Source organism: Hyperoodon ampullatus, assembly GCF_949752795.1.
Source record: "Hyperoodon ampullatus genome assembly, chromosome: 13".
NCBI lineage: Eukaryota > Metazoa > Chordata > Mammalia > Artiodactyla > Ziphiidae > Hyperoodon > Hyperoodon ampullatus.
In genome coordinates this window covers 7,047,397-7,061,877 of record NC_136926.1, presented here as the reverse complement: position 1 = coordinate 7,061,877, position 14,481 = coordinate 7,047,397, and the positions used below count along the sequence as shown (strand labels likewise).

The following is a 14,481-nucleotide window of genomic DNA, read 5'->3' as shown; positions in this document are numbered from 1 at the left end:
TTAAAAGATCAGCACTGTTTCCAAACTCTGTAGGGAGTCATGGTGACTTAATTGCTTGCTTACCTGGACTATGTGTCTTTGGTGAAGTTTATGTAAAATGTCAGTATGTCATTTTGATGTATGATCCTTTGTCTCAAAAAGGCAGGAGACACGGGTTTGAGCCCTGGTCGGGGAAGATCCCATATGCCGCGGAGCAACTAAGCCACAACTACTGAGCCTGCGCTCTAGAGCCCGTGAGCCACAACTACTGAGCCCGCGAGCCACAACTACTGAAGCCTGCGCGCCTAGAGCCCGTGCTCCGCAACAAGAGAAGCCACCGCAATGAGAAGCCCATGCACCGTGACGAAGAGTAGCCCCTGCTCACCGCAACTAGAGAAAGCCCGCGCACAGCAACGAAGACCCAACACAGCCATTAAAAAAAAAAAAAAAAAAAAAAATCCCGCAGCTGCAACCAAGACCCGATGCAGCCAAAAATAAATAAATAAATACTAAAAAAAAATCAATCTATGTAATCCACCGTATTAACAGGCTAAAGAATCCACAAAAAAACTATTAGAGCTAATAAATGAGCTCAAGGTTGCAGCATACAAGATCAATATAAAATATCAATTGCATTTTCTTTTTTTTTTTTTTTTTTGGCCACACTTTACGGCATGTGGGACCTTAGTTTCCCAACCAGGGATCAAACCTGCATCCCCTGCAGTGGAAGTGCAGAGTCTTAACCACTGGACTTCCAGGGAAGTCCCTGCAGAGCAGAAACTGAGACACAGATGTAGAGAACAAACATATGGACACCAAGAGGGGGAAGCGGCGGGGGTGGGGGTGGGGTGTGTGTGATGAATTGGGTGATTGGGATTGACATGGATACACTGATGTGTATAAAATGGATGACTAATTAGAACCTGCTGTATAAAAACATAATAATAATAAGAAAAATAAATAAATACATAAAATGAAAAATAGAATTATCATATGATCCAGCAATACCACTTTGGGGTACATATCCAAAAGAATTGAAAGCAGGGTGTCATATGTGCACACTCATGTTCATAGTAGCATTATTCACAATAGCCAAAAGGTGGAAGTTACCCAAATGTCCATCCACAGATGAATGGATAAAAAAAATGTGGTGTATACATACAATGGAATATTAATCAGCCTTAGAAAGGAAGGAAATTCTGACACATGCCACAATATCAATGAATCTTGAGGACATTGTGCTAAGTGAAATTAAGCCAGTCATCAAAAGATAAATACTGGGCTTCCCTGGTGGCGCAGTGGTTGAGAGTCCGCCTGCCGATGCAGGGGACACGGGTTCGTGCCCCGGTCCGGGAAGATCCCACATGCCGCGGAGCGGCTGGGCGCGTGAGCCATGGCCGCTGAGCCTGCGCGTCCGGAGCCTGTGCTCCGCAATGGGAGAGGCCACAGCGGTGAGAGGCCCGCGTACCACAAAAAAAAAAAAAAAAAAAAAAAAAAAGATAAATACTATATGATTTCACTTATATGAGATATCTAGTGTACAAACTCATAGAAACAGAAAGTAGCATGGTGGTTGCCAGGGGCTGGGGGAGGGGGGAATGGAGGGTTGTTGTTTAGTGGGTATAGAGTTTCAGTTCTGTAAGGTGAAACAGTTCTGGAGTTTGGTTGCACAATATGAATGTACTTAACACTACCGAACTGTACACTTAAAAATGGTTAAGGTTGTAAAATAAATTTTATGTGTACTTTACCAGTTTTCCTTCTTTTAACATGTGAGGAAACTCTATGGGTTGATGAAAATGTGCTACATCTTGATCTTGGTGAAGGTCACATGAGTGAAATATTGCGGAACTGTATGCTTAACACTGTGTATTTCCTTTAGGTAAATTATACCTCAATAAAGTGCTGGTAAGGAGGTAAGGAATGAAAGACTGACAGATGCTACAATGTGGATGAATCTTGAAAACATTTTACTGAGTGAAAGAAGCCAGCCACAAAGGCCACCTATTGTATGATTCCATTTATATGAAATGTGCACAACAGCAAATCCATAGAGATAGAAAGTAGATTAGTGGTTGTCTACAGCTGGGGGAGGGGGATGGGGAGTGAGTGCTAATGCAGACAGGGCTTCTTTTTGGGGTGATGAAAATGTTCTAAAATTAGATTGTGGTGATGGTTGCACAACTCTGTGAATAGACTAAAAACCACCGAACATCATTGTTGGAATGTAGCCTTCGCAGAGCAATGCTTATCAGAAAGAATTTAATGTTGCTGCATTTATTTTTACCATCAGGATCCCCAGCCACCACTGCTGGTATGAATCTCTTCTGCACCACTGTCCTTTTCAAAAGTTCCTTCTGCCTTGAAATTTCTCTAGAAATTCATCCTCTAAGGCACCATATCTTCCTTCCTTCTTTGTTACACAGTGAAACCTGGTAAATCGCACAGTCAAAGTCTTCCATTGAGTAACTAGGATTTTGATATAAAAAAAAGATTCTTTTGTTCATTCATTTGACAACTTATTTACTGAGCACCTACTATGTGCCAGGACTGTAATGTAGTAGCCAACAGGGCTGTGGAGTTAAGTAGTTTTGCCTTGAACCTCACAACTGTTACTTCCTGGTACATAAGTTTGATCAAATTCTCTAATCTCCAAATCCCCATTTCCTACAGTCAACGTGGAAAAATAAAAGTATTCCCCAAGGGCTTCCCTGGTGGCGCAGTGGTTGAGAGTCCGCCTGCCGATGCAGGGGACACGGGTTCGTGCCCCAGTCCGGGAAGATCCCACATGCCGCGGAGCGGCTGGGCCCGTGAGCCATGGCCGCTGAGCCTGCACGTCCGGAGCCTGTGCCCCGCAACGGGAGAGGCCACAACAGTGAGAGGCCCGCGTACCGCAAAAAAAAAAAAAAGTATTCCCCAAAACTGGTGTGAGGATTAAATGAGATAATTTGTGGAAAGTGCCTCATCCAGTGTCCAGCACATCATAAGCATCAATGGACACTGGTTGTTATTATCAAGTGTTAATGATCTTAACTCTTAGATCCCTCATAGAACTGGACAATCTGTTGGTAGATAATCATGACCCTTCTCTCTCCGTTGGGAAATTATGAAAACAATTCTGAATTACAGCTGGTAAAAAACAAAATTCGGGACTTCCCTGGTGGTCCAGTGGGTAAGACTCCATGCTCCCAGTGCAGGGGGCCTGGATTCGATCCCTGGTCGGGGAACTAGATCCCGCACGCATGCCACAACTAAGAAGTCTGCATGCCGCAACTAAAGATCCCGCATGCCACAGTGAAGAACCTGTGAGCCACAACTAAGACCTGGCACAGACTAAATAAATAAATAAATAAATATTTTAAATTTATTTCTTTTAGTTTTGTCTGCACTGGGTCTTTGTTGCTGCGCGTGGGCTTTCTCTAGTTGCAGCGAGTGGGGGATGCTCTTCCTTGTGGTGCTCAGGCTTCTTATTGCGGTGGCTTCTTTTGTTGTAGAGCGTGGGCTCTAGGCGCGCGGGCTCAATAGTTGTGGCTTGCAGGCTCTAGAGTGCAGGCTCAGTAGTTGTGGCGCACGGGCTTAGGTGGTTCGCGGCATGTGCGATCTCCCCAGACCAGGGCTCGAACCCGTGTCCCCTGCATTGGCAGGCGGATTCTTAACCACTGCACTAGGGAAGCCCCTAAATAAATGTTTAAAAAAAAAATTCAACTGAGTATATTTGAAAATCTCCTTGGCTTTATTTGATGATTCATGAATTGGGCAGCATCTCATCTAGCAAGTAGAAAAGAGCTTCAGAGGAGCTGTACAAATGGAAGGTTTTTAAAGGCAGAAAAGGGGGATAAGACAAGGAAATCATAAACAAAGGAAAGGATTTCAGGTAAGGTCACTTTCCCTTGGGGGTAAAGGTGGGGAGTATATCAAGCAGGTTACCTCACTAGGGATGATCAGGAAATTCCAGACTGATTGGTTTAAAATTCCACCCCTGGGAGAGGCTGAAACTGAAGTTATATATTAAGTTTTACTTTGCTGCCGTGGGGCTTAGCACAAGTGATTCCATTTGGGGCCTGTTTCTTTTTTCACCCAGCAGAGGTTCTTAAAGTGTGTTTCCGAGACCAGCAGCAACAGCATTACCTGGAAACTTTTCAGAAATGCAAATTCTTGACCTACTGAATCAGAAACGTTAGGGGTGGGCCCCAGCACTCTGTGTTTTAACAAGCGCTCTAGGTAATTCTGATGCACATGCACCCTCAAATTTGAAAAAGTGAGTGATACCATAGTGTTCAAGGCGGATTCTAGACCAGACCACAACTGTTCAAATCTTGATTGGCTCTGTCACTTGCAAGCTGTGTGATCTTAGGCAAGGAAATTACTTCTCTGGGGCTCAGTCTTCCCAGCTATAAAATGGGGGTAAGGATAGAAGCCACTTTATAAGATTGTCGTGAAGTGCTTTAGAACAGCGTCTGGCACACGGTAAGTGCTCAATACATGTTGGCTATTATTATTACTATGACTATTATAAACTACTTTATCTCCAGAATATGAAGTATGAGAAACTCCCCAAGTTCATATGATTATTTGGGAACAAGATATGAAAAGCTGGATCAGTAACACACATAGAATATGTCTACAACACAGCTTTTTAAAAAGTCCAAGTGATACGTCATTATACGAAGTTTAAAAAATAATTTCAGGAACACTCATCCCCTGAGAGTTAAGGCAGGCCTGCAGTAGTGTGCAGCTGTGCTTTCCCCACCCCCCGCCTTTAAGTAGGAACAAAACTGACTGCAAAAAGGAGCATAAAGTAATGTATCGCCCAACTCACATGGGAAACAAAAGTAGTGGGTGGGTCATGCTTCATAAAAATGGAACCATAAGTGTTTGGGGGTTAATTCCACCCATAGGAAAGTTCCATTAGCAAATATCTGGTGGTCCTATTTTGGTACATCAAGCAGAGTAGGTCTCATGCTCTTCTGAATACTGGTGGTACCATTAATTTCCTGAGTGGTACACTCAGTCTGTCTTTCTTCCTGTTCTCTTTTGGCTTAAATGCCTGCAATGCTGGGTCAGTGACTTCATCTCTAGGAGCTGAAAGTCTTTAGAAAAGAATTTGGTTGCAGGAAGGGTGGTGCCCAGAGCACTTGTTTTCAGCCGGTGTTTGCATAACAGCACACTTTTTTTTTTTTTTAAACTTAGGTGAAATGTTTATTCAGGGTGATGAGTGGGAGGGTGGGGTGTGCATGTGGGGAGGCGGCGTAGGTGGGTGAGGGAAGCATTAAAGGAGACTACGGCCAAGGGACTAATGTCCTCCACCCTACTCTCCAGGCCAGCTCTTGTTCCACCCCGGAAGGTAACAATACACCCTGCAAGGAGTTGTTGAGAGAGTGAAGTGAGCTTAGCCCAGTGTCTGGCAGGTGATGCTAAATGTTTGTTTTAAGATGGTATTAGTGTGGTGGTGATTTTGAAAGGTACAGAAATATCGAATCATAATATTGTACACCAGGAGCTAACATAGTGTTGTAGGTCAGTCATACTTCAAAACAAACAAACAAACAAACAAACAAACTCATAGAAAAAGAGATCAGATTTGTGGTTCCCAGAGGTGAGGCCTGGGGGTGGGGGAATTGGACTGAAGCAGTCAAAAGGTACTTATTTCCAGTTATAAATTAGTACTAGGGATGTAATGTATGATATGATAAATAGCTTTTTAACACTGCTGTATGGAAAATATTTTTTTTCTATTTCTTTTATTTTGTATCCATACGAGATGACAGATGCTCACTAAACTTACTGTGGTAATCATATCATGATGTATGTAAGTCACCTTAAACTTATATAGTGCTGTATGTCAATAAAACCGGAAAAAGGAAAAAAAGATTGTATTAATATGAAACTTCTATAGAAATCTCTAGTAGGGTTGTTCACGTTGCCCTTCAGATCTTCTGCTTGGTTTATAAAGTACTTTGTTATATAAGTAATTTTGTATATAATTAAACTTTAATTATATACATGTGGCAGTCATGGAGATGCCTTTCAGATGACCCTTCAAGAGGCCACCAAGCATATTAAAAGACGTCTGCAGCACCTTCAGACTCTGCAGCAGCATTCATGCTGTGGATGCACTTTTCCCAGAAGCCTTCCGTTGATAAGCCAGCAGAGCAGAGATACTGGGACCACAGTATTTCTTTTTTAAATTTAATTAATTAATTTTAAAATATAAGTTTATTTATTTATTTTTGGCTGCACTGGGTCTTCATTGTTGAGCGCGGGCTTTCTCTAGTTGCCATGAGGGGGGCTACCCTTAGTTGCGGTGCGCGGTCTTCTCATTACGGTGGCGTCTCTTGTTGCGGAGCATGGGCTCTAGGCGCCCAGGTTTCAGTAGTTGTGGCACACAGGCTCTAGAGCGCAGGCTCCGTAGTTGTGGCGCACGGGCTTAGCTGCTCCACGGCATGTGGGATCTTCCTGGACCAGGGATCGAACCTGTGTCCCGTGCACTGGCAGGTGGATTCTTTTTTTTTTTTTTTTTTTTTGCGGTACGCGGGCCTCTCACTGTTGTGGCCTCTCCCATTGCGGAGCACAGGCTCCGGACGCACAGGCTCAGCGGCCATGGCTCACGGGCCCAGCTGCTCCGCGGCATGTGGGATCTTCCCGGACCGGGGCACGAACCCGTGTCCCCTGCATCGGCAGGCGGACTCTCAACCACTGCGCCACCAGGGAAGCCCTGGCAGGTGGATTCTTAACCACTGCACCACCAGGGAAGTCCTAAATATGAAATTTTACACTATAGATATTGCTCATTTTTTTCCTCAATACATTTTATTAATATATTTCAAGAAAACGTACTTTAAAGAAAGCTATAGATATTCAGAACCTATGCTTCACCTACATAATAAAGATTTGATAAAAACTAGGTAGCAGTAATACATCCTTAGTAGCTGGTGATTGGCTTACCTTCTAAGAATAGGACTGGAATCAAAATGAGATCAGCTGTTCGCAGAAATGACCCACTTGTAAGAATTAATCAGAAAATGAGTGGCTGAAGAAATCACGAGACTCATCATGAAAAGCACAACTGTATCGACATTTCAAGTTGTACCACAAGTCGTAATCTACCCGAATATTTTGACCTAACAAAAAAGAAACACGACATAATCTGAATGCATACATCTACCCGTTCTACACAGATTTACTGACCACACGGTTCTCCCTTCTCCCTCCCACGCTTAGGTTTTAAATCTGGGCTTCTTAACCGTGACTCTAAAGGCAGGGGTCCTCAGAGTCATTTGGGGACTTGCAAAAAATTGCAAATTTTCAACGATTCTCAATTCACTGATTCCCTGCGGGGCCCAGGAAACGGCATTTAATCCAGCTTCCACGCGATTCTTAAGTCAAAGTCTCCAAACTGACTGTGAAGAACTGTTTTGCTTGTGTGGAAAGCGAACGTGTTAAATTTACGGTTTAGAAAAACTCTGGCAAAACATACGTACAAAGTTTCCTTGTGAACCGGCATACGCATTTTCTGAGTAAAAAACCCCCACAATATGAATCAAATTCTCAAAGTGAGTCTAAGAACTAAAACTCGCATCGCGCTGAAACACCTCTTTGCTACGGAGAGAAATTCAGCGGCTCCCAGACAACTAGCTGCACATTCGGTCGTCTTTCAACTTTTGTTCAATTTAGCAGTTTCTGTCTCCGTGAAAATCTTTACAGAAACGGAAAGTTCATTCTCTTCGGAGACGATATGCAGTCGATGCTCAAGGCATGTGATTAACTTTCTTAAAATAAAAGCAAAAAAGGAAACAGGGCCCGTGACGAATCTGCTACTTCCGATGTAAAGGTCCTGTCCGTCAAGGAGGAAGAATCTTCCGTCGCTTCCAGCTCGGCACCAGGCTCCGTGGGAAAGGAAGCCCGAGCTTTGCTGAGGTGAGCGGGAGCGGTCTGGTGGGAGTAGGGCCCACCCTGGCGAGAAGGACGAGAGAATTCGGCCTGGACGGTATGTCGGCGCGTGCGTGGGCCGCCATGTTGAAAGCGGGCAAAGGGGAGGGGGGACCTTTTGGGGTTGTGTTGCCGGGAGCGGGGGCGACAGCTGGGTTGGTAGGATGGCCCCTTCCGTCCTGTGCCCCCTCAGATGGTGACGGGCTGAGGAAGGCAGCCCTGAGGGCCGGCGGCCGAGACGGAGGCGCTGCGGGGCGGGGCGGGGCGGGGCGGGGGGGGGCGCGGATCGGAAGTATAGACTTTTTCACGGAGACTTCCGCGTTAGCGTCCACGGCCTCACTGCGCGTGTTCGGACGGCTCTGGGCGCCAGCCTTCAGTCTGTTTCCCACCTGGTGGGAAGCGCCGGTTGTTCTGTTATGCAGACTCAGCCTGGGGACGAGTGCTTTGTTTGCTTGCTTAAGAATAGATTTTTTTTTTTTTTTTTTGAGGTACGCGGGCCTCTCACTGCCGTGGCCTCTCCCGCTGCGGAGCACAGGCTCCGGACGCGCAGGCTCAGCGGCCATGGCTCACGGGCCCAGCCGCTACTCGGCATGTGGGATCTTCCCGGACCGGGGCACGAACCCGTATCCCCTGCATCGGCAGGCGGACTCCCAACCACTGCGCCACCAGGGAAGCCCAAGAATAGCTTTTATTTTTATAATAATTTATAATTAGAAAGCGCTTTCAAAGACAGTACCTTCTCATCTTCACAAAAAAAACGCGGTGAAGAGGCACTTAGCAGCATTTAACAGGTGATTTAAATTTTGCCGAAGATAACACTAGGTCTTACACCTGGGTGTTCTGACTCCCAGTCCAGTGCTTTTTCACTTTCCACACTTCTGTCTTTAATGGTTCATTGCCCCACTCACCTCCACCCCCGACGATTCATCTCTCACATCCCATCTCCGCTTATGAAGTAATGACGAGAATCTAAACATCCAGAGAGATGGTGGTAGAAAATCTCAATGCAATGTTGCAACGGAGGAAATACACGTAGAAAGATTAACGAGAAGCTGTGAAGCCCGCTCTTCTCTTGGTATTTAGTATTGATAGGAGCATGCATGTGAGGGAGAAAACCGGCAACTCATCTTTTATCCCTTTGTAATTTTTTTTCCAGAGTTTAACTTGAGGAACTCTTAAAGCTTTGAACAGGAGCTCTGTGTACAGCAATGTCAGCTTTCTTTGGTGGATCTTTGTGACCTTTTCCTGTGGAATGGGGACGGGTTCCTTTCGCACTTGGCTGCGAGGGGGCTCTCAGCCTCAGACACCCAGACGTGGCCTGCTTTTTCCTATCCCCATCTCAAGTTTTATATTTTATGACAGCTATCTAAGGAAAGAGTTAAGAGCTCAAGCTCTGGAGTCAATAAAAGCCCTTGGTTCTAACTCCCCCGCTGGGCTACTTCTGTGATTTGGGACAAAAGACAATCTTTTTGCATCTCACCTTTGGCATCTGAAATGGCAATAATAGAAATGGGTGTGTCCCGGTATTGTTGAGAGGTGAGGAGAGTTAAGTGCTTAGCACAGTGCCTGGCACCGCCTAAGTGTTCGATACAGGTTAACTATAATCATTATGGTCTCTGTTTTTTGTTTGTTTGTGTTTCCTGCAACCTTGCGATAGAAGAAGGAAGTAAGATTAGAATCTTAAGAATTGTAGGGCCATTTAGAGAATACCAGAGCAGAGATCCAAACAACACTGTGATCTCTCTTTCTTTTCCCCCATGTGGAGAAATTACAGCCATAATAGACAAAAGACACAAAGTGAGTTAGAGGCAGAGCCCAGACCGGACCAAAAACGTCTCACTCTTCTCGTGCTCCTTCCCTTGTTCTAGTTGTTTATCATCCTTTTACTGATAAGGATACCAGAGGGGTGTCTTCTCCAAAGTTGCTTGTTAATGATGAGACGCATGTATGCCCTCCTTTTACAATTTGGTGGCAGATGGTGCAATGTCCTGCCTCTCAATTTTCTTTCTTTTTTAAAAAAATTAATTAATTTTTTGGCTGCGTTGGGTCTTTGTTGCTGCGCGCGGGCTTTCTCTAGTCGGGCGAGCCGGGGCTGCTCTTCATTGCTGCGGTGCACAGGCTTCTCATTGCGGTGGCTTCTCTTGTTGCGGAGCACGGGCTCTAGGCGCACGGGCTTCAGTAGTTGTGGTATGTGGGCTCAGTAGTTGTGGCTTCCGGGCTCTAGAGCGCAGGCTCCGTAGTTGTGGTGCACGGGCTTAGTTGCTTCCCGGCATGTGGGATCTTCCTGGACCAGGGATCAAACCCGTGTATGAAGTGGTCCTTTTTGTCTGATTTGGACCAAAATAAGTTCAGTGAATTTTGTTTGGAGTTGGTTCAGTTGCCCAGCATTTATCAGGAAGTGTCCTAGGATCTGGAGACACTGGGTTGAAGAGTGTTTATTGTGTGTTGGGCAAAACGTGATCAGTATGACAGAAGAGGTACCGTGAGCTGTGGGACCAACGGATTTGCTTCATGGGGAAGAGGCTGGAAGCCGGACTTGGAAGGACCAGTAGAATTTCCACAGGTGGAGATGTGGGAGGTGGAAAGGAACGGAATATTCCCAGCAGAGGAAATTGCACCAGGAAAGACACGGAGCCAGGGGATTAGGGCACGTTCAAGGAGGGAGGAGCAGTCCTGGGTAGAATAGGTTCTGCAGTGGAATATGGGGAGAGGCTAAGTGAGAGTCAGAATTCTTGAGTTCATTGACTTTGGGTTTTATTCTGTAGGTGTTTTACTTTTTTACTGGGAAAAGAAATTCCACTGTGATCACTCCCCCTACATAAACTGAAGAACAAAATTGAAGGACAAAACCAAAAAAGATCCTTGAGGAAAATTTGAGAGAGGGGGAAAAACTATAGATACCATTTTAATAAATATCATGGAAAGATGCTGTTAGGGATGAAGATCACCAGATATATTTGACAGAGCCCTGGTTTTTAAGTAACATATTTCAGCCTTGGCTCTAAAGCTTTGCAGAGGTAGTCACATGATTACTAGCAGGGTCTGAAATGTTGGCAAGCACCGAATTATTCCAGCAAATTCACATGAATCAATTATCATGTGTCAGACTTAAACTTACCCATCCTCTTTCAAACAAACATAGAAAGATCTTCTATCGGAATGAATGACAGTTGCAGTGTGCTTGCTGAACTAAAATTACCATTGCAATCAGTTCTCAAGCTCCAAAGCATAAATGGATTATGAGCTAGGGAAGTGGGAAGAAATCCCATCTTCCTTTTTTTTTTATATAAAGTTTCTTTTTATTTATTTATATATATTTTTTGGCTGCATTGGGCCTTCGTCGCTGCACACGTGCTTTCTCTAGTTGCGGCGAGTGGGGGCCACTCTTCGTTGCAGTGCGTGGGCCTCTCATTGCAGTGGCTTCTCTTGTTGTGGAGCACAGGCTCTAGGCACGCAGGCTTCAGTAGTTGCAGCACACAGGCTCAGTAGTTGCAGCACGCAGGCCCTAGAGCGCGTGGGCTCAGTGTTATAGCATGCGGGCTTGGCCGCCCCGTAGTATGTGGGATCTTCCTGGACCAGGGATCGAGCCTGTGTCCCCTGCATTGGCAGGTGGATTCCTAACCACTGTGCTACCAGGGAAGTCCCCCGTCTTCCTTTTGAACTAAAGAGACTGCGGCTGGGTCACTGTCATTTTGGCTTTGCTCCCTGTTTACTGACAGATGCAAAGTGCTGCATTCAGAGCAGCATTTTCCCGTGTAGTTTTGTTTTTTTTAAAAGTCCTTATCAGAGTAATCTGGGGGGGGACTCCCCTGGTGGTCCAGTGGGTAAGACACCACACTCCCAATGCAGGGGGCCTGCGTTCGATCCCTGGTCAGGGAACTAGATCCCACATGCCACAACTAAGAAGTCCCGCATGCCGCAAGTAAGGATCCTGCATAACGAAACGAAGAGCCCGCATGCCGTAACTAAAGACCCAGTGCAGCCTGGGTCTTTAAATAAATAAATAAATAAATATTTAAAAAAAAATCTGGGAGCGGGTATGTGGGGAGCACAGATGAAATAAGACAGGCCAGGTGTTGGTCATAGTTGGAGCCGGGTGAGAAATTCATGGAAGGTTATGCCATTGTCTACACTGGTATGTGTTTGAAACTCTTGGTTTGTAAAGAGTTTTTAATTTTTACTAATGTTATTATTATTATTATTTATATATATATATTTGGCCGAGCCATGTGGCTTGCGGGATCCCAGTTCCCCAACCAGGGATTGAACCCGGGCCCCGGCAGTGAAAGTGCCGAGTCCTAACCACTGGACTGCCAGGGAACTCCCATAAAGAGTTTTTTTAAATGCCCTTTTCCACAGAAGTTCCCAGGCTGGTTTCCCTATGACCATTTTAAAGTCTCTGAAAGGTGAGCCTGTTTTTTTTTTTTTTACATCTTTATTGGAGTATAATTGCTTTACAATGGTGTGTTAGTTTCTGCTTTATAACAAAGTTAGCCTGGGTTTTGATTCTGGATTTTGATCCGTGTTGCCACGTTATAACAGTTTGTGTGTGCCCTACCGTGGCTAAGCTGGATGATACACGTATGCATCAAACTCAGGCACGTTGCCCTCTGCTTCTTCCGGGGAGGGCTGACGGAGGAGTGAGTGAGAGCCCCACTGCCTGGCTCTGATACTGTGTCCCCTGCTTTCTAGCTGGGAGGCCACAGCGTCTGAAAACTCCTCTTCCTTCCCTGTTGGAAGAAGGGGTGAGAAGCAGTATCTACTTCATGGGGTTGTTGGAAGGATTGAACACGTAGCTCACGGTAGATGCTACATAAACGCTTGCCGTGCTTCTCCTCAGAACATGAACGATTGGATGCCCATTGCCAAGGAGTATGACCCGCTTAAAGCTGGCAGCATTGATGGCACCGACGAGGACCCACACGATCGAGCTGTCTGGAGGGCGATGCTGGCACGATATGCCCCCAACAAAGGCGTCACAGGAGACCCCCTCCTCACCCTGTTTGTGGCGAGACTGAACCTGCAGACCAAAGAGGAGAAGTTAAAGGAAGTATTTTCCCGCTACGGGGACATCCGGCGGCTTCGGCTGGTGAGGGACTTGGTCACGGGCTTTTCGAAGGGCTACGCCTTCATCGAGTACAAAGAGGAGCGTTCTCTGCTCAAAGCTTACCGGGACGCCGATGGCCTGGTTATTGACCAGCACGAGATATTTGCGGACTATGAACTGGAAAGGACTCTCAAAGGGTGGATTCCTCGGCGACTTGGAGGAGGCCTGGGGGGGAAAAAGGAATCTGGGCAGCTGAGGTTTGGGGGGCGGGATCGGCCTTTCCGAAAACCCATTAATCTGCCCGTTGTTAAAAACGACCAGTTTCGAGAGGGAAAGAGGGAGAGAAGGGAGCGATCTCGATCCCGAGAAAGACACTGGGACTCCAGGATGAGGGATCGGGACCACGACAGGGGCCGGGAGAGGAGGTGGCAGGAAAAAGAATCAACTAGGGTGTGGCCAGAAGGTGACTGGGACAGAGAGAGGGACTTCAGAGATGACAGGGCCAAGGGGAGGGAGAAGAGGGACAGAAGTAAGTAGACTCCATCCCTTGCCAAACCCAAACGAAGGTGCCCGGCTAGTAAGAGTGCAGGGAGCCCTGCACGGCTTGTATACAGAATCCAAGTCCAGTGGTCGAATAAAACTTACTGAGGAAAACAAAAACAAAACAGAAAACACTTATTATGATAATGGGGTTGGGTACGTTTTCTTTCAACTCTGGAATGCAGGTTCAAGATGAACACGCTGATATTTTGAATTTTCTCTTCTTCATCTTATAGTTTTTGTTTTTGGTTTTTGGGGCTCATGGGCGGTCTGCGGGATCTTACTTCCCTGACCAGGGACTGAACCTGCGCCCTCAGTAGTGAAAGTGCAGAGTCCTAACCATTGGACCACCAGGGAATTCCCTTCATCTTATAGTTGTAAGGACCCATTATTTGGTAAGCTTGAGAAACAATTTTGCAGTCACCAGCATCTGTACAGAAAGGCCTGTGTAAGGAGCCGCCACTCTTTTTTTTTTTTTAATTAATTAATTAATTTATTTTTGGCTGCTTTGGGTCTTCGTTTCTGTGCGAGGGCTTTCTCTCGTTGCGGCGAGCGGGGGCCACTCCCTGTCGCGGCCTCTCTTGTTGTGGAGCACAGGCTCCAGATGCGCAGGCTCAGTAGCTGTGGCTCACGGGCTTAGTTGCTCTGCGGCATGTGGGATCTTCCCAGACCAGGGCTCAAACCCACGTCCCCTGCATTCGCAGGCAGATTCTCAACCACTGCGCCACCAGGGAAGCCCGCCACCACTCATTTAAGTTGGCGGTACGGAATTTGCTTTTTCTCCCATCTATTGGAAATGACCATTTTGAGGGCTTGGCAAAAAGAGGTGATGACTGAAAACCATTCGCATTGATCTGTGACTCCTGGGAACCCAAATCTGGTCAGAATCTAAGTTGTGTGTTTTCCACCTTTATGTCCACAGTGCAGGGTTTGCTGCAGTGGAATAAAAATGGGATAGAAAAATGAATCCAAGGAGAATGTCCAGA

General features: G+C 46.0%; 1 protein-coding gene across 1 annotated transcript; it reads left to right on the top strand.

The window, feature by feature from the left end:
- Nucleotides 1–12,748: 12,748 nt before the first annotated feature.
- SNRNP35 (small nuclear ribonucleoprotein U11/U12 subunit 35) lies at nt 12,749–13,576 on the top strand. The gene has a single exon (XM_079717167.1). The coding sequence runs from the start codon at nt 12,752–12,754 to the stop codon at nt 13,490–13,492; it is 741 nt and encodes a 246-aa protein (XP_079573293.1). The 5' UTR covers nt 12,749–12,751; the 3' UTR covers nt 13,493–13,576.
- Nucleotides 13,577–14,481: the final 905 nt, after the last annotated feature.

Coding starts and splice junctions, on each gene's coding strand:
- SNRNP35 (XM_079717167.1), top strand. CDS start 12,752: ATGAACGATTGGATGCCCATTGCCAAGGAGTATGACCCGCTTAAAGCT.